General features: G+C 41.2%; 1 protein-coding gene across 1 annotated transcript in view; it reads left to right on the top strand.

The window, feature by feature from the left end:
- Window positions 1-19,579, top strand: part of csmd3b (CUB and Sushi multiple domains 3b) — a 548,309-nt gene that overhangs the window by 390,078 nt on the left and 138,652 nt on the right. The window contains exons 29-31 of the mRNA XM_072674465.1: window positions 1,717-1,904; window positions 3,080-3,274; window positions 3,769-3,885. Coding sequence (XP_072530566.1) covers window positions 1,717-1,904; window positions 3,080-3,274; window positions 3,769-3,885 — 500 coding nt within the window. The remainder of the gene's footprint in view (window positions 1-1,716; window positions 1,905-3,079; window positions 3,275-3,768; window positions 3,886-19,579) is intronic.

Raw genomic sequence — 19,579 nt, 5'->3', positions numbered from 1 at the left:
TTGGTAAAAACATAAGCTGATGCTTTGCCTTCTTATGAGTGTTTAGCCACCATGTGGAGCAGTACCAAATTCCTTAAGTCTTTTTTCTCAGCAGCCATCTTTTCAACATTGCCGGGCAATTATATTTAGTCACACAATACCAGGCTCTGATCTCTATGATTGGGGAGAGAACAAAATACTTAGAACTGAAGGTCAAAAACGCTGGCAAGGTCAAAAAATAGCATTTGGCAAAAAAATACACAATTACTTGCAGCATAATTCATCAGCAAGCTGACTGTCTTTTTGTTGAATTGTGAGACGCCATGTTGAGCTTTACCAGAACTCATATTTCAACCAGTGGCCGGTCTCCTCATTTATAAGTGAACTATTCTTTTTCCTTGACTATCACCTTTAATTTGAATTAAGACTAGTTAATAATGAGAGTCATAAGCCAGCCACAAGTCAGATGATATATTCCACTACTGCTCAGTAGGTAGCATCATTGCCCAGGTTTGGCATTAAATGTGAGCTAGCCTTGTTCATTTTTCAAATTTTCTCTCCTCTGGGAGTAAAAAAAATCCTGTTGGAGTTCAGCCAGTGAGGCAGCGTTTCAAACAGGTTCCTAATGAATGGCTCTCAATCAGTTCCGTCTCAGGCACTTTCATTACACAGTTCATTACTGACATCATTCTGCTTAAAAAAAGGGGAAAAACGGCCACGATACAAAATGTGTCTCTGATGAAGACAATACTAAAGTGAACAATACTAAATAAAAATGACCCCAGCCTTTATAACACTGCGCTGCTATCTCCCTGCCGTCCCTGTTTAGCAATAGCTAGCACATTGTCAGTGCTAGCTCCCGATCCAATTACCACAAAGCTAATTGTTTGCTGATTGACAGCTCCAAAGGCTAGACGGTGTTGGGGAAAAAAGGAAAAACTTTGAACACATCTGGTTATCAAAAATTAATTACATTTTTAATGTAGTGTAAAGAATTTTGCCCAAATTCCCATGTTTGGATTTCTATTATCTCCCAGTGAGCCCTGAGCAATAGACTCTAAGGCAGTGGAGTGTGTCGAGCGCACTTAGCATTCTCTCGCAGGCATAATGGGGAGAAAAGGAAAGCAAATCTGATGCAGTCACAATCCATCTCATGCAAATGACTCGGCTGATGGGGGAGACCTAACCGTCACACCTTATTGAAGATGAAAAGGTGCGAATGTTTATCTCTGTCTCGGAGACCCAAGAGCATGGCAAAGCTTTAGATAGTGCCTATTGTGATTGAGAGTTTTTTCCTCCCCCCCCCCCCCCCCTTTCCTTACCTCAGTGATGTGTGAGGATGCATGGCTTACCACTCCCTCTTGAGTACTTATAGATTCTGGGTAGGCAGCTCATACCCACAGAGGAGGCTAATGTCCCTACAGCGTATCTAGAAAGGGGACGAATCTTCTGAAGTAGCTCTGCAGAACTGCTGTGACCACCAAAGTTAGCCCATGTATGTCCCGTGAAATAGCAAAAGAAAAATCAATACGCTTCTCTCGGATGACTTACAGATGTCTGTGCTTTTCCTGAGCAGCCTGTCTCTCTACACCCTGTACACCTGTTCTAAAAGGGCGTCTCAGGTCTCATGCTGTTTTTATGGGCTAGGGCACCTCATGCCATCCTTTGATCGCATCGAGTGGATATTGGAGGCTGCTCTTTGATCTTCTCTCATCTCATCTTTTCACCTCTCTCCAGTTTCAGCATCGAGCCCAACTACGACTTTCTGTACATCTACGACGGGCCGGACAGCAACAGCCCTCTGATCGGCAGCTTCCAGGACAGCAAACTTCCCGAGCGGATCGAGAGCAGCTCCAACACCATGCACCTGGCCTTCCGCAGCGACGGCTCTGTCAGCTACACCGGCTTTCACCTGGAGTACAAAGGTATGCCAGTGAAAGGTGGCTGACATGTACTCATACGAATGACAGTTCCTTCATGAAGATGAAAGGCTCTCATTAGTCACATTATGGACAGAGCTGGATATACAGTGAGGCTAGATGTTTCATCATGTCTGTTTCTATAGTAAGTGAATGTAGTGCTGGATTTAAAGGCTTTTTTAACCTAACATCTGTATTATGTGATCTGTTTACCACAGGCAGTCACTTTCTCATAGCTAGAAAAGACTAGAGGGCTATATAGGAGGCCACCATTGACCAAAGTCATCTGGTTTTCTGTATTTTTTTATTAAAGGGCACATATCCTACATTTTCCTTTTATTACATTTTTAATGATATGTGTTTTTACATTAACATTTTTCAACTTTACCAAGCTGACTTAAATGGCTTTAAAAAGGCTGTTTCTGTTACTGTACCCCTAAACAGTCATTATAGGCAAGTCAGTTCACTCAGTGGTCTTTGCAAAGCTCTGGGCAGTTATTTCCAGTAATACGAGACCGGGTTTCTATCTAATAATGTCACACACACATTAATAGATAGACCTTTGTTCTGATTGGCTGTCTTGTATTGTGTCTCATTCAAAAGCAGACCAGACCAAAGCAGTTTTTCTTCAGTGTGAGAAGACGGGGCTGAACTACTGAAAGATTAAAGATTCATAAGTTTTAATGTCATATGCAAAGTAAACTTTGACCAGTAAACAGTGAAATTCTTACGTTCCCAGTCCTCTAACTAACACACAGGCTATTAAGAAAAACAAAAACTGTACAACATGGGTTGAAGACTATACATTATTCAATAAACTGGAGACGTAATTAAATTAAAGACTAAAAACATGAATAAGTGCAGATATGTGAATTTGTTTTGTGACTAAAAATGAGTTAATTGAAAACATGCAACAACATCAGACACTTTTATTTTATTTTAATTATTTTATTTTATTTTTAGTTTAATAATCATTTATTTATATAAAATAATAATTTATTAAAGATCAGGAATGGTCAGAATTGTTGGAGATTGTCCACATCTGAGCCTGTGGAGGGAAAATATGAAGAAATGCTTGTGTTAAAAATTAATAAGACCTATTGGTAGCCCTCAGCTGGGTCTATTGTTATGTACTTTGAGTTTTAAACTTGTCACTTTCTCCTGTTTTCTTTTTCATGCAGCCAAACTGAGGGAGTCGTGCTTTGACCCAGGCAATGTAATGAATGGCACACGGCTCGGCAGTGACTATAAGCTGGGCTCCACTGTGACATTCTATTGTGAAGCGGGCTACGTGCTTCAGGGCTACTCCACCCTTACCTGCATCATGGGGGATGATGGACGGCCTGGCTGGAACAGGGTCCTGCCCAGCTGTCAAGGTACATGAACGTAAAGGGAATGGTGTGTGCAGGCTGAAAAGAATGCTCTGTTCATTATAATATACTGTCAGACAAAAACCTTCAAATCAAATAGCCACTTTACAAGAGAGGGGAAAACCCTCTTAACTGCCAATGAAAGTCAGTGTAAAAAGATTTAATCTCAAGTCCTTATTGAGCATTTTTATATGATCCATTGATCATGAAAGTTTGACCTAATGTAAAAAAGAACTTTCAATGATGTCAAAAAGTAAAAAAGGGCCATAATTAAGATACAAGATTTTAGTTTGACAATGAATATTATTGTTATTAATGTGGACATTTCCTGGATTCTATGCAAGCTTTTTTTTAGCAAATTGCATTCTCCAGTGTATAATAATGTAATTATGATAAAATCAACTTACCTAACGACCGATCATGTTTTGTTATATTGAACATGTGATGGCCTTTGTTTCCTGTGTGGTTCTGAGTGTGTTTTTTTTTTTTCTTGTGGTCAGCACCCTGCGGTAGCCGCTCCACCGGGTCAGAGGGAACTGTTCTGTCCCCAAACTTCCCTAGGAACTACACTTCAGGCCACAGCTGTGTGTACTCCATCTCTGTGCCGCGGGAATTTGGTAAGAGATTGGCTCTTTTGTTTAAAATGAAAGCGACGTTTTTCTGATCGTAAAAATGAAGCTCTGTTCTCGAGTGCATGGATTTTTAAAGACAGTTTGATATGGAGAGATCAAGTCGTCATTGAAAATGCAGCATTGTCTTGTCAGTCTCATGTTTGCCGTTGCTTGAGCAGTCAGAGTAAGTGCACCTCCGCAGCCTGTTTCATTCAACCATACAAAATCCTCTCTGTTCCAAGTAACCAGGGTAGAAATTCCTGCGTGGATTACACACCCTCCTTTTCTGCATTCATTTGGGCTCATGGATTTACCGTTTCGAAGAAAGGAGGGTGCTCAGCGGTAACTTAGCAACTAGCTGCCAATTTTCTGTCTTACACTTGAAAAGTTGAAAAGCATGCTGGGTGCATGCTGGAGCTGAAGGCTTCTCTACTGTATCAATATTTAATGGCTGAGAGCATAAACTGTGCTCAACATTCCAGTGACATTCCCTCTGGCCTACTAAAACTTTTACCCATCGGCATGCACGCTAGATTACAGCACTTCATAATTACTCTAGAAAATAATGGCAGCAGTGACACATCAGTGACCTGTGCTCAAAAACACTTTGAGACCCATCCTTTTTGCCTCATCTGACTGCTCTGTTTAGAGTGCCACTCTGGTTTTCTTAAGGTAAGTGATGCTATTTGTGGAAGGAGATACGTGAAGAATTTGGTTCTGTCCTGATTTTTGTTTCTCTTTAACACCATCATTAGTGGTTTTCATATTTTTAAAACCAAATGTGAGCACAACCCACTTTTGCTGTGTGCCACGAGACCCCCAACTACATGAAACATGTCAAAAATAATCCTTTTTGCCTTCAGTGATTGGTTGCTTCCCAGAAACGTACCATTAAAGTAAATGCTGACAGTAATGGTGCTTGATTACAGAGCAGATGACTGACTCAAGCTCAGTTTTTCAACAGTTTCATAGCATTAGGATCATCTTAAAGAGGAGAGAGTGTTTCATTTTACTCATTATTTCAAAATAATCTTACCTCTCATCACTTCTACGTTACTCTGTAAAACCATGCAAAACTCCTGGACATCTGGAATGTAAACGAAAAAAAAACAGTTCTTTATTTAGACAAAAATAGCCATAAAGGGTAAACATGATTGTCTTTGATGAGGATGATGATAATAATGATGATGATTAAGTCTCTATGGGGGACTCTGAGTGATCCAGCAGACTAAGGCAATCCCACCATGAACCAAGGCTTGAATATCGAATGCTGCTTGTTCGAGAAAGCACAATTGGCCTTGTCTCTCAGGGGTGGGTTGGTGGCCTCTGAGAGCTTTTGCTGCCTAGCGATGCTGCATCAGTTGCCGTTCAAGAAAAGGTGGAGGCTGACTTCACATGGGTGGAAGGAGACATGTGCTAGTCCTCACCCTCCTAGTGTTGGGTAATTGGCCTTCCAAATTGGGTAGAAAACAGCCAGTATGATGAACTAGCCAATAGCTTCAGTGCCGAAACAGCCAAACCTCCAGGAAGTGTCTAATTTCTTTGTGCTTTTTTGATTCAATGGGTGAAACCGTGTTAGTGTGGGTTTTGTAGAGGATTAAACCCAGATCAGATTCAGTGTTTGTTTCTATAGAAGTGGTCCTAAAACAATGCTGAGGAAGTCCTAAATCCCCGCTACACAAGCCAAAGGCAACACTGGCAAAGAAACAACTGGCTGAGGAAGAGGCCTTGAGATAAGCCATGACTCTACATTGTATTTCATGTTCTACTGACCCAGTATATTTAGTCTCTGTTCCTTGAAGCCAGTCCAAGTATTTCCAAACTGTCTATCAGTGTAGGATCACAGCAGCTGTAAAGAGTTTAGTGCTCGTCTTGTGTCGGTAACGGATAGATAGAAGTTGGACTGAGGGATTACTCCAAATATCTCTTCCCTGCGACCCACAACTGTCACTCAGCCAAGTATACAGTACTGTATGCCTAAGCTTCAACACATCCTGCTAAAATGGAGCAGCTTTGTCCTCCAAAGCTCACACAAAGGCTGCCACTGTTCTTGGAAGGTTCTTACTCCTAGGGAATCTCAAGGAGCCGAAGTTAAAGAACTACCCTCAATGTCACTATCTGTTTTCATAAGCTGTTATGGGTATTCCAGATCCTCCTCTCAGGCATCGTTTACCACTGTGTGGGCCGCATGTGATGACTCCCTGTGGGGCCCTTTCTGGCCATTGGCCTATTCACAGACTAATGCAGTGGGATGGAGGACTCTAAACAAGACTGATGTCATTTGAAATGAAGATGTGATGAGAGCAAAGTGAAGGTGAAATGCTGATGGCTTTGTGAACGAAGAGTGTGAAGAGTAAAAAATGTGCAGTCGCTGCCCGGGGTGTCCACTAGCCTTCTGAAGAGCAAACTTTACTCAAATGCTGGTTATGTGAGAGATAATAAGTATGAGGGTGTGTCTAATTAACTGTACACTCTTTAAAATAAAGTCACACTCACACCTCACACTTAATTCAACCAAAAGTGTTTTTTCTATGGGCCTTGTTGGTAATAGAGATGTGTGAGTGTGAAGAACATTTTAAGGGCTTAAAGAACCTTCTCTTGAGTTGTAAAGGTTCTTTATGAATTTAAAGGTTCTTCACACTCACACATCTCTGTTATAAGCATAGTTTATCCATGGATCTTGGTTGTAATTGAGGTGTGTAAAGGTGATAACCCTTTTAAAGGCTTAAAGAGCCTTATTTGACAAGGTTCTTCACCAGTTAAAGGTTATCCACGCACACATCTCTGTTACAGTCATGGTTCTTTATGAAAACAAAACTGGTTCTTTTGTGGACAGTGTTTAGAATTGAGATGTATAAAAATGAAGAACCTTAATTTGCTTAAATAACTTTATTTAGCAAGGTTCTTCACTAAATTAAAGGTTCTCCATCCACACATCTCTGTTACAGTCATGGTTCTTGGCATGAAAACAAAAGTTGTTCTGCTGTAAACAATGTTTGTTATAGAGATGTGTGAGTTTAGAGATTGTTTTAAAGGCTTAAAGAACCTTCCATTGTGTTTACATTCACACATCTCTATTACAGACATGGTTCTTCATCGAACCAAACGTGGTTCTTCTGTGGCATTCCTCAAAGAACATCTTGTAACATCTTCACTTACATTTATTTAAAGAGTGTGTATTTAAATCAATGTCTGTTTACTCTGTTAAATATATAATGTTACCATTGTCATATCAACAATTTCTATAATATTTATTGACTGTCCTGTAATGTTACCATATCAGAGATATGAGGTTTTGTTATGACAGCAAAACCATTATTCCAGCATATCACCTAAATTTGTTGTCACACATACTTAAATCCAACAAGCACTGTGTTATGATAATATCAGGGATGTAACCATGATGAATTGCTCTTTCAACAGCAATTCTCCCTCAGAACTCATTTGATATGTAGACGTATTCCATATGTTGCTTAGCCTGAACTGTAAAACTGGCCATATGTGTATTGCAGTGGAAATTTCTTTTGACATGCCCATTGAGAAATCATAGCCCTAGGTTGTATCTATTACATACATGGAGGCAGCATTTTCGTTTTTGAGGGAGTCAGCACCCAAAGGCACTGGTGTGCATCAGGGTATTGTTTTGTAATACACTTGCTCCAAGGATTTTCTGATAGCTGTCAGGTTTAATGAGCTAGGATGACATTCTGGGTCTCGCTTTTAGTCTAACTGAGGTATCTAGACCATGGCAAAGCTTGTTTTTTCCCCATGGGAGCACCAACAACATATCTGAATGAAAGATCAATAGGGACCGAAATAGAGTGAGGGAACGCAGAGACTGTATGTGTTCTGGTTTTAAGTTGGAGCCTTGGTGGGGAATCCACAGACATATCTAAGAGACATGGTTCAGTAATTTCATTGGCTTTGCAGCTCAGGTAAATCGCAGATATGAGCATAAAGGCCTGTCTTGTGTTATACTGCATCTGCTATTAGCAGTACTTGATCTAAGAGCAGAAGAACGTCAGTTCCGATATACTTACCATTTAAAAAAATATGTCATATATAATGTTCTCCTTACATTACCAGATATTGCTGTGACTGTAATTGGTTGTTTTAGTGGCCTTTTAACCCCTGCTTGTTTTATTCAATACAAATGTATTTGTTATGTCTGTGAAAGAGAGACAGACAATGAGAGCTCTACAGTAGAGAAGGCTACAGTAGAAAGAGCTAGCTAGGCAGATATAGGTGCCTCTCTCACTAAACCTCTGCATAGTGGACTCCTGCTGGGGGGAGCTGTGTATTATCATGCACCTGAAATACTGTCAAACATCTAGGGCGAGCAAGGGAGCGATTAAGGGCTTAATGTGTCTTCTAGAACAAAGCCCGGCCTGAGCGTGTATAACTGTGCAGAGATGAAAACCTTAGCCGTGTGTCAGAACGGCTTTAGGTTGTCAGACATAAAGACCAGCACTGAAGCGCATCATCTTATCCAAACTATTTGAGTTTAGGACCTGCACTGAAAATAGCTTTCTCTTATTCGGTGTGTGTGTGCGGGTGGTCAGCACAGCACATGGGTGGCTCCTGAAATACTGATGAGTTGAGGCACAAACTGGGCCAGGTATTAGAAATGTAATCCTGTCTATTATCTTAGTGCTTTGATAATTGTTATTTGGAAGCAATGCAGTAGATCATACCATTAAAAATAAAAATCACCAGGATTTGATCTGATAATTGTGGTACATTTATAAAAAATGGTGCTCTACTGTTCACACCAGAGATGTAGGTGAGCTTTATTGATTATGAAGGAATCATGTTTTTTTACTGCTCACATCACTTTAGGACGAAGGGCCCTATTTTAGTGATCTTTAGGCGAGCCGTCAATCACTCACTGCACAGCTTGATTTAGGGCGCGTCGGTGTGTCTTTACTATCAAATAGATGGGAAAAGTGTGCCCGGCGCAGCTCGAAAAGTGCAAAAAGGATGTACTAAGTCTCTTCATTAATGATGGGTGTGTTTTGGGCGTAACATGCAATAAACCAATCAGCATGTCACTTGCCATTCCCTTTAAGAGCCAGGTGCGGTATGAGTTTGGCATATTGTAATTTCAATGGCACATCGTCTTCGGTCTGGAATTTGCGCCTCGTCTCTAGAAAATTTTTTTGTTTGTTTTCTATTTATTGTTGATGTTAAAGTTCGCATAGCTGGCAACTCCCATGTGCTATGGGTTTGTGCACTGCTGCGTTTTCATGTGTGTGTAACAACCAGTGGTGTATGTGCGTTGGGCATTTGCCTGTTGACAGTTCACTGCCAAGATAGCAATGAATGTCTGACTGCTGGCGTCTGCCTAGGTTGTTTTCAGTCAGTGGTGCACCTGTGTTTTCTATTGCCAAGATAGCAGTATGCCAGAGATTGACCTGAACACACCTTATTTAGAGACCACCGTATTTGAACGACACAGGCGGAAGGCGTGAAGATAGACTGTTGGCAGGGTTTAGGATAGCAATGAGCATCGCGGCACGCCTTTCGCAGGGTGTAAGATAGGGCACATAGTGTTATTTAGTATAGCTCCTTTTACCAGTAACAAGACAACAAAATCAGAACTCTCCTATTAAAATCAATGGATCTTTTGACAACAACTGCGAGTGGCACAGCGCTGTTTTTGGTGGAGGCTCTGTTTATTTCTGAAGGGTTGCATTAGTTTGCACAGCTACTCCACCTCAAAATGTCTTACTTATTATTAAGACAGTCTACTTTTATCAATACATAGTTAAACTAAAAGAAATGGATACGAAAAAATTAATGTATGAGGTGCGGAAAAGACAGAATTGAACTGATTAATTGAAATGAGTTTGAAAATATTGGCTATTACTGCTATTTTAATCTACTGATATTGCTTTCAGAACATCTAATGTGTAGCTAGAACATCTGAATCATAAATAAAAGAAAAACACTACACACCAGCATACTTCCAGTTTTCCCATTTCTGTGCTACAGATTGGGTTTATTATGCTTCGCAGAGTGCAGATAAACTTTCTTGTTTCTTAGTTTTTGGGTTATCATTGTCTCAAATGAAGACATATCAGTAATTGATTTAAAGTGGTACACGCGAGGTCGCGAGATATTGCCACTGCCTTGCTGCAGTCGTAGATTAGCACACCAATTTTAATCATGACTGTATTATAGTTTAATTATAATTATAAACCAAAACTTAAACCTAAATCATCTCATTCAGATTGATGTATCATGATCATCAGGGTGTTTTTTATTTATTTATTTATTTATTTTTTAACCCCAGTAGAAAGCACACATTCCAAGTCATTATGCCTTGGGGGCACAGTATTGATCCAAAGTTTGTACTTGAGTTGGTAACAATCCATCCTGGAGATGCTGTGAAAGAAGTCCGTAATAATTTGAAGATCTTTTTTTTTTAAACAAGCACAGTAGTCTTGTCAGAGTGGTGGGAGTTCCCCGAACCAAATAAACACCACTCACCAGCAATCACACACACTCCTGTGGCCTCTGAGCAACTCTGTGAAACCAGATGTCTTCGCACATCTACAAATCATGGCTCTCACCACTGCAGGCATACACCCGCTACCCCCGAAACACGCTCACACATACACGGCAAGCTCCCCCCCATGCCACTCACAGTTTCATCAGCAGTGCACAGCGTTACAGCTCAGCCGTTAAAAATGCAGCGTTCCACAGCCTTTTTTATGTTTCATTATTCTGTCAGAAAGAATGATAGCAGCAATATTTCAGACAATGACAGGTTTGGTCTGAGAGATGCATTATTCAGTACAGAGCGACCCCCCCCCCCCCCCCCCGCCCCCCCCGCCAGCCCCATCATTCCATCTTCCTCCCTCTACCTCTCTGGTCCCAGAGAGTCGACATGAACTCCATCCTTAGTCATGGCCGGTGGGGGAGCAGGTGTAATGATCTCTCGTTGTTGAATATTGTAAGCTAGCATCAGCGACGTTCACTTGCTAAATTACAGTTACATCAGCTACTGGGTTTTTTTCAGCCGGCTTGCTGCAGGCCTTACACATGCACTCGATGGGGCTTTAATTGTTGTTCGGAGGATTGTGCTGAGCGCTGCCTTCACAGCTTAAACAGTAAACAGTAGTTTAGTAGCCAAACAGCTTTACGTGTTTCACCAGGTGAAACTAATGTGATGGCTTAAGGGCCTTTGTATGTTAGTTTGGCTTCACTGTGTTAATGAATGTGTTAACTTGTCTAGCTGTCCTTTAGGCCAAGTGGATTGCTTCATCAGGCACGAGCCTCTATTGTTCTTGAATGTACACTGACGAGTATATATTTAAGAGTATATTCTCCTTTTGCTCTCAAAATAGCCTCAGTTCTTCATGGCATGGATTCCATATGATGTTGGAAATGTCCTTTAGAGAGTCTTGAAGATTTTCCACATCCAATAGGTGGAACATAGAACATAGCCCACACCACTCCACCACCTCCAGCAGTCTGGACTGTTAAGACAAGGCAAGTTGGATTCATGGATTCAAGCTGTTGGTGACAAATTCTGCCCCTATCATCTGTGTACCTCTGCAGAAATCTACATTCATCAAACGTCAGCTGTCCCGCTTTGGTGAGCCTATGGACCCCAGCATGGAATCCCCAGGAGTAGAACTCAGCATGGTTATTTCCTGTTGAGTGGCTTTTCTGCTCTCCACAATTATACAGAGTGGTTATCTTGGTTAATGTAGCTTTTCTGTCAGCTCAAACCAGTCTGGCCTTTCTCTGTTTATTCCTCTCAGGAGATCAGATCTAAACTTTCAGAATCAGAGATCACATTTTATGTTCAGTCTGATAGTTGTTGTGAATATTACCTGAAGCTGCAGGCCTCAGGGTTTCATGCATTGTACTTCTGCCACATCATTGGCTTATTAGATAATTGCATGAGTGAGTAGGTCCACAAGTCTCCCTAATAAATTGCTCAGTGAGTGTATATGCTTTCCTCTGTGCATAAGCATTCTGTCACATCTCAAACAAGCTTTGTTAATGGATGCTTTTCATTACTGACAGCCTGACATTTTCCAGCCAGGTACTCATTAGTCCACCCCACCCCTTAAATTTGATTTAGTAGTGATTAATACACTGTGTGAGGTTTTTACACCATCTATTGCTCGGTGTCTAGAAGAAGAAAGAACTGTGTTTTCAGTGAACTCTCCTTGTTGGAGTCAGTCAGTACAAATATGATGAAACACGCCAAAAAAAAACCTTTTCCTTTATACATTAGCTTGAAGCTTCCACACCCCTGCAAGCCTCCTGCAACTTCAGCCGTTCTGGTACCCTCCACAATCCTATTAATGTTTCTGGGGTATTTTTAGCTCACTTTATCACTCCCTCATGATAGAAGTTTGGTGTCAATCATGAACTTGAGTAGACTTTAAGCAGACTGAGAGCGAAGATCCATCCCACGCATTCGTATTTCAAATATAAGCAGAAAGTGCCGGCTGTTGGAAAAAGAGAAAGGAATAGCCTCTGCACTGCCATGTTTTTATCTGCTCTGTGCCAGTATAGACTCCACAGTAGGCCTTTCTTTTTCCATTCTTTGGCATTGACCAAGATTCAGAGACGCAATCATCGTAGTCCTAGGATGCTTCAGTTCGCCCTAGTTGTGCTTTCCATTCTACTTCTTGGATAGACTTCATATAGACTATTGTCCTTGAGGATATGAATCAGCATTGGTTAGACATGGAGCTAATGATTCAGCAGTGAAGAATTCCTAATGAGCTGGATTCACTTTGACTGCTTTGCTTTGCACGAGTGAGGGAATATAAGGAGGAAACTGAGCTGGTGCTGTTTTCTTGAAGTAGTGAATATATGCAGCGGCTTTGAGCAGAACATGAATACAAAGCAGCTGCTGTGTATGTAGTACTGTATACACAATGTCAGCTTTAATTTAAAGTTGTATTGGATGAGCCATCTCACCATTTCTGGCCCCCAAGTAATTGGACAAATGAATCTAATCTTAAATAAAATGCAATCACTTGCAATCAGTGATTGCTTGGGGCCTGCAGCATCTCCAGGCCCTGAGTTTTTGCCATGGTGATGCTCTACCATGATACAATACCATGTATTGCAGCCATTTTCAGTTCCTGCTTGTTCAGTTTCTGAGGAGTTTTCCTTTCCCTTTAATCTTGTCTTCTGTAAGTTGCATATGCATGTTTAGTAAATTGTGATCCAGGATTCAGCTAATTTACTTGGCTAGTCAAAGTCTTTCCACATTTTGACTCAGAAAAACTCTTTAGTGGCTTTAATAAAAATTTCAGGTCATTGGAAATTCAAATCCCCCATCCAGTTTAGAAGAATGTGGTTGAATGTCAGCAGTAGGATGAGTTCTGAAGTGAACAGAACAGAAACATCATAACTGCTTATATCTACAGCCATGTCATCATTAAAGACAAGTCAGCCATGTATACTCACATAACATGATCATTTATTTTATCATAACCACAATATCCATAATCTCCATAGGAATATGTCACATACTTAATAAAGACTTTTGACAGTCATTAAATACGTTTCCATCCAAAGCATTTTTTTACCCCAAACCTTTGAACCTTTCAGAAAGTTTACAATTACACCACTGACGCTCTTATCCAGAGCAATTTCCTTTTAAATCATGTCACACGTGTAGGTCAATGTAAGGTTAAGATTCTTTTCCTCTTACTGATGTAGTGTGGTGTGCTTGTCTGGCCAAGGAATCGAACTCTAGCCTGCCATGGGGAAGACAGTGCTGTTATTCACTGTGATACAACAAGCTCTATTTACAACAACCTCACTTAATTTGTTAGTTTGGACCATGCCCTCAGCATATGGTGATTTTGAAGGAGAGAGGGGAGGAAACTTTTGCTTGTGCAGGTCCCCTCTTTCTGATAAGCAATGAGAGAAGACCAGAGTTTAAAGGAAGGAGACAGGGAGGTGGAGGGCTGCGAAGACTTTGTCGTAGGCACATGAACAAAGTATAGATGGTATTTATTGGATGTTAGCTTGGCAAGAGGGGCTTCAGGCATGTTCCTCCTCCCAAAATTTCATAACATCACCATTTTAAAAAAGCCAAAAGTTAGTGGATAAACTGCTTGTCGAAACTAGAAATGCTAAAGCTTTTTTTCACATATACATTAATTTAGCACCATGTGACATCATTTTTTATGAGTTCCCTTAGGTGCATCTTATAGCAAACACAAAGGCTGCATCCAAAATTGCTCACAAGCACCACAAAGAGTGCACAAAAAAGGGCACAAACTTTCTAAGTGCAGCACAGTGAAGAGGGGGAGCTGGACCAGTTTAAGTTGTTTTAAAAGGATGCAGCTAATTGTCAGCTCTTACTGAAGAACTGCAGCTGCTTTAAATGGAAGATTCTAAAGCAACTCAGCGAGAGACAGAATCTCTTAAACTTCCTCGGGTCAAGAGGAAGAAACCTTGAGAGGAACCAAGACTTAGAAGGGGAATCATTTTCTGGTTGACACCGGTTAATAATAAAAATAAAAACAACAATAAAATAAAAATGATAAATGTGGCATCAAGCCACACACACACATACATATATACATACAGTGGATATAAAAAGTCTACACACCCCTCTTCAAATGCCAGGTTTTTGTGATGTAAAAACATGACAACAAGACAAATAATTTCACAACTTTTTTCACCTTTAATGTGACCTATAACCTGTACAATGCAATTGAAAAACAAACAGAAACCTTTCAGGGAGGTGAAGTAAAAATAAACAACTGAGATAATGTGGTTGCATAAGTGTGCACACCCTTTTATAACTGGGGATGTGGCTGTGTTCAGATTTAACCAACTACATTTAAATGTTACACATTTACAATTACATTTTATGTTCAATTGGAGTCAGCACACACCTGTCACCAATTAAAGTGCCTCTGATCAACCCCAAATAAAGTTCAGCTGTTCTAGTACACTTGTCCTGATATTTTTGTAGCCACATCTTCCAGCACAAGCCACGGTCCGCAAAGAGTTGCCAGCGCATCAGAGGGGTCCCATTATTCAAAGATATCAGTCAGGTGAAGGCTACAAAAGAATTTCCAAGTCATTAAATACACCATGGAACCCAGTGAAGACTGTCATTATCAAGTGGATAAAACATGGCACAACAGTGACATTACCAAGAACAGGACGTCCGTCCAAATTTGATGATAAGACAAGAAGAAAACTGGTCAGGGAGGCTGCCAAGAGGCCAATAGCAACACTGAAGGAGCTGCAAGAATTTCTGGCAAGTACTGGCTGTGCAGTACATGTGACAACAATCTCCCGTCTTCTTTATATGTCTGGGCTATGGGGTAGAGTGGCAAGATGGAAGCCTTATCTTTCAAAGAAAAACATCCAGGCCTGGCTTAATTTTGCACAAAGACATCTGAAATCTTCCAAACGCATATGGGAAAATGTGTTATAGTCGGATGAAACCAAGGTGAACTTTTTGGACATAATTCCAAAAGGTATATTTGGCACAAAAACAACACTGCTCATCACCAAAAGAACACCATTAGCATGGTGGTGGCAGCATCATTCTTTGGGGCTGTTTTTCTTCAGCTGGAACTGGGGCCTTAGTCGGGGTGGACAGAATTATGAACAGTTCCAAATACCAGTCGGTGTTGGCACAAAACCTCCGGCCTTCTGTTAGAAAGCTGAAGATGAAGAGTAACTTCATCTTTCAGCACGACAATGACCCAAAGCACACATCTAAATCAACAAAAGAATGGCTTCACCGGAATAAGATTAAGGCTTTGGAATAGCCAGAGTCAGACCTGAATCCCATTGAACATCTGTGGGGTGATCTGAAGAGGGCTGTGCACAGGAGATGCCCTCGCAAAAAAAAAAAAGTTGTGAAACTATTTGTCTTGCTGTCTTGCTTTTACATCACAAAAACCTGGCATTTGAACAGGGGTGTGTAGACTTTTTATATCCACTGTATGTGTGTGTATATATGTGTACAGTATTTCAGTGCAGTGTACAGTAGTGCTTTCTTTATGGCTCACCAAACACAAGTGTAAATACCCTTGAATTAATGTTGACATTAACTTCATAAAGCTGCACTTTAATCTCATTGATTTATCTCAAGTCCAGTTGCTGGAGCACAGAGCCAAAGCTTCAACAAATTGTATGAATGTCAAATTACATACAGACTGCATTGTACACCGAAGGGCAATGAAAAAACTTTCCCTTATTCCTACACACCAATCAAGCAGCAAGTGCTGTGTAATGGAAGTCAATCTAATTTCATTACTTTGCCATTTGGCAAGTGCAGTGGCTTATTTTTATCAACAGCACAGAGGAGGTTACACCTGGAATGGCTGAACTGGATGGAATCAATGTTATAACACTTATCATGCGCAGACAACACACACTTGCTCATTATAGGCAAAAAATCAGGTTCTTGTTATTGTGAGATCTGGGTAAGCCCACAGACTCTAACACAGATGTTCTTCTTACTCAACATGTTTCTTTCAGATACACGGTTCACGTTGTGCGACAGTAATTAGCAAATGAGAGGCATCCACTGTGTCAGAGATTTAGCAGATTTAGCAGGTTAAGTGCTGAGGGAAGCCCGTGTCCAGTGACATTCAGACACAGTTCTGCAAGATAACACGCATCCAGACACGGTAAATAAACATGAATCTAATTGCTCGTGCATAATGATGAGGTCTGTCATAATTGCTGGAGTGCTTACACCTCAAATTTAACGTTCCCAGTAACTGCTGTCATGTTTTGCAACAGAATTGTCATCACTGAGAACTGCGTTCATGAGTGTGTACAACAGACATCCAGCCCTTCTAAAATTAATTCCAGGGATGTAACACCACCATCACATCCTCCATAATGACCCAGACCTCCTTAACCTCCTTTAAAAAGGTAAAAGGTAAAGGTGCAAGTAATTGTAACTGTACTATGTGCAGCAAAATGTGTCCTCTGAATTTGATCCATCTGTGGTAGTGAACACATACACACACCCAGAGCAGTGGGCAGCCAACTCCAGCATCCGGGGAGCAGAGAAATGAAGGGCCTTGCTCAAGGAGCCAACAGTGGCAGCTTGCCGAGCCCGGGTATCGAACCCACAACCCTGTCATCGATAGCCCAGATAGCCACCACTGCCCCTAAAAGATTATGAAGTAGAAACAAATAGTCTTTTTTTAACAAAATTAAGCAGGATGGCATGCTGGCACTGCAGGTAGTGCATGTGTTGCACAGCTCCATGGGGCTGGTGTGAGTTCAGTCCCCTTGTCTGGTCCCCTGGTCTAGTCCTTGTTTGTGTGATGTTCTCTCCATGTTTGCAGAGGTGGTCCGGTTTCCTCCCACCTCCCAAAAATACACAGACAGTAGGTGAATTGGCTATGCTGTGTGTGAGTAAGTGTATGCGGCCCCCTTTGATGTACTGGAGCCCTGTCTAGGCCGTATTCCTGCTTCCTGGAAGAAGTGGGTTAGAAGATGGATAGATGAGCCACTTTAAGCAAGACTACAGAGAGTTTCACCTCAACATGTCTTTTACAGTCATTTTACCACCGTGGGCAATACAATCGGCTCTGTTGTTACACTGTTGTAGCAACACTGTCCTTAATTTTGACCCATGTTAGGCAGGGATCACTTTAGTGTAGTCTGGAGTGAAGTGAGTTTTATCATTTCTGTTTTTGGAACACTTCCATGGGCCAATCAGGATGCTTATTTTGTCACTCTCTTGCTACGTCTGTCACTTGCTTTCTTGCTACGTCTGTACTCTGGCTTATAAGAAAACAGAGATGTTATATTTCATTTGTTGCCATTAGGGAACCGCTACAAATTTGTGGGAGACTTACAGGATGGGGTGGGTTGATGGCACTCCTAGTGTGATGTTGATCAGCATAGGCATCTGTCAGCTGTTGCGTTGGAGCTGGGGAGCCGCACTTCGGCTGCATCAACGGCTGTATCAGCGGCAGTTTAAAAGAGGCAGTGGCGACATGTGCAAGTCTGCACCCTTCTGGTGTTGGGGACATGGCTAGTGATAGGGGGAGTTCACATGCACAGGGATTGGGTAATTGGCCTTCTGAATTCGGCAGAAAATAGGATACAATTAGAAAAGAAATATAAGTAGATAACTAAAACAGTGTATTGTAAGAAAGATGCGTTAAATAGAACATTGAACATGTCTGTCTAGTAAAAAGTCAAAAGCTGATGTAACAAAAGAACAATATAAAAAGGACAGCCATGAAACAGTTCACTTAAGGAAAATGCTTGTAGCTGTTCTTTAAAACTAACAATGGTAGGTGTGTCGTGAATATTAATGAAAGAGTTCCAAGTCTTTGGTGCAGAAGCCTTCTTTACCTGTCTTCCTCTATATTCTAACAATGGACTCCAGACAGACCTTCCCTTAAAGAGTTCAAAATCAGGCTGTGAATCTGCAGTGAATTTCTAACTACAGTTCTTTTACTCCCTCTCCCACCGTGCCTCCTCACCCTCTTCATACCTGTTCTTTATGACATGTAGACCCCTCTGGCCCCACTGTGTTCTTCACTGTGTAGGAGCACATCTACTGTATTTGGTATGAGAAATGCTCTCCTCACCAATACATTTGGGAAATCACATCAGTCAGTCAACCGTACAGACAAGCCATTGTGGTCTTCCTGAATACATGGTGTACAACACAGTAGCTCAGCAGTGGGACTGCATGTTTACATGAGAAAAACTAGATATACCTTAGATGTTTTAGAGCTATTAATTATTCAAAACCAGAAGGCAATGACCTGTTGTCTATTTGCAACATCAGATGGAGCAGTGTACATAGAAACAGAGAAGATATTCTCAAAAGTCTTCAAATCAATTAATCAATCAAGCAGTCAATTATTGAGATCATTAAAAATTTTCCAAAACATACCAGCCATATTAAAAGCTACCTGACCCTCGCACCATCAAAACAGCTCTCACCCATCAAGGCCATCAGACCTCTGAAGGCGTCCTGTGGAATTTGGCACCAAGGCAAGCAGCAGAAGTCCTGCAATTTGTTAGGTGGGGCCTGGGGGCACCTTTGAGCTGTTTTTTTCACTAGAGTTGTTGATGAGGTGGGGTGGTGATCATCCAACATCCTGACCTCACTAACACTCTTGTCGCTGAATGCAATCAAATTCTCACAGCAATGCTCCAAAAACTAGTAGAAAGCCTTATTCCCTGAACAGTAGAGGCAGTTACTCCAACAACAGCATAAGAATAAACCTTTTTAAAGCTCTTGATTTTAGAAGAAACAGTACATGATCATGTACCCCAATTCTTTTGTCTATATAGTTGGTGTAACAGACATAACATTTAGGTAGGTTTTTCCTTCTGTTATGAACACTGTTGTGGAAATATATGATACATATTCCTGTATGACTTTAAACAAATGTGCATATTATGTCGTCGTACATGTTCTGCATTTCCACATATGCTGGTGCATATGCTCACACACCCACAGTTGTTATAAGCCAGTTGAATGGCCGAGAGGTGGCTGAGCCTCAAACAGAGCACACTAGACCTCTGTCCCTCTGGGACTGGCTATTGAAGTCCAGGCAGCCTTCCAGACCAGCTTCCAAGTTGAGAGAGAGAGAGAGAAAGAGAGGTTAACAAAGGCTCAGGGGAAAGACCCCAGCCACCTGGCCTGGAGTAAGGAGGGAGGCCCTGAGGGTATGAGCTCAACTCACTCTACAGCCAG

This window comes from Salminus brasiliensis, chromosome 3 (genome assembly GCF_030463535.1).
Source record: "Salminus brasiliensis chromosome 3, fSalBra1.hap2, whole genome shotgun sequence".
In the NCBI taxonomy this organism is placed as follows: domain Eukaryota; kingdom Metazoa; phylum Chordata; class Actinopteri; order Characiformes; family Bryconidae; genus Salminus; species Salminus brasiliensis.
This window is presented reverse-complemented; position numbering and strand designations above follow the sequence as displayed.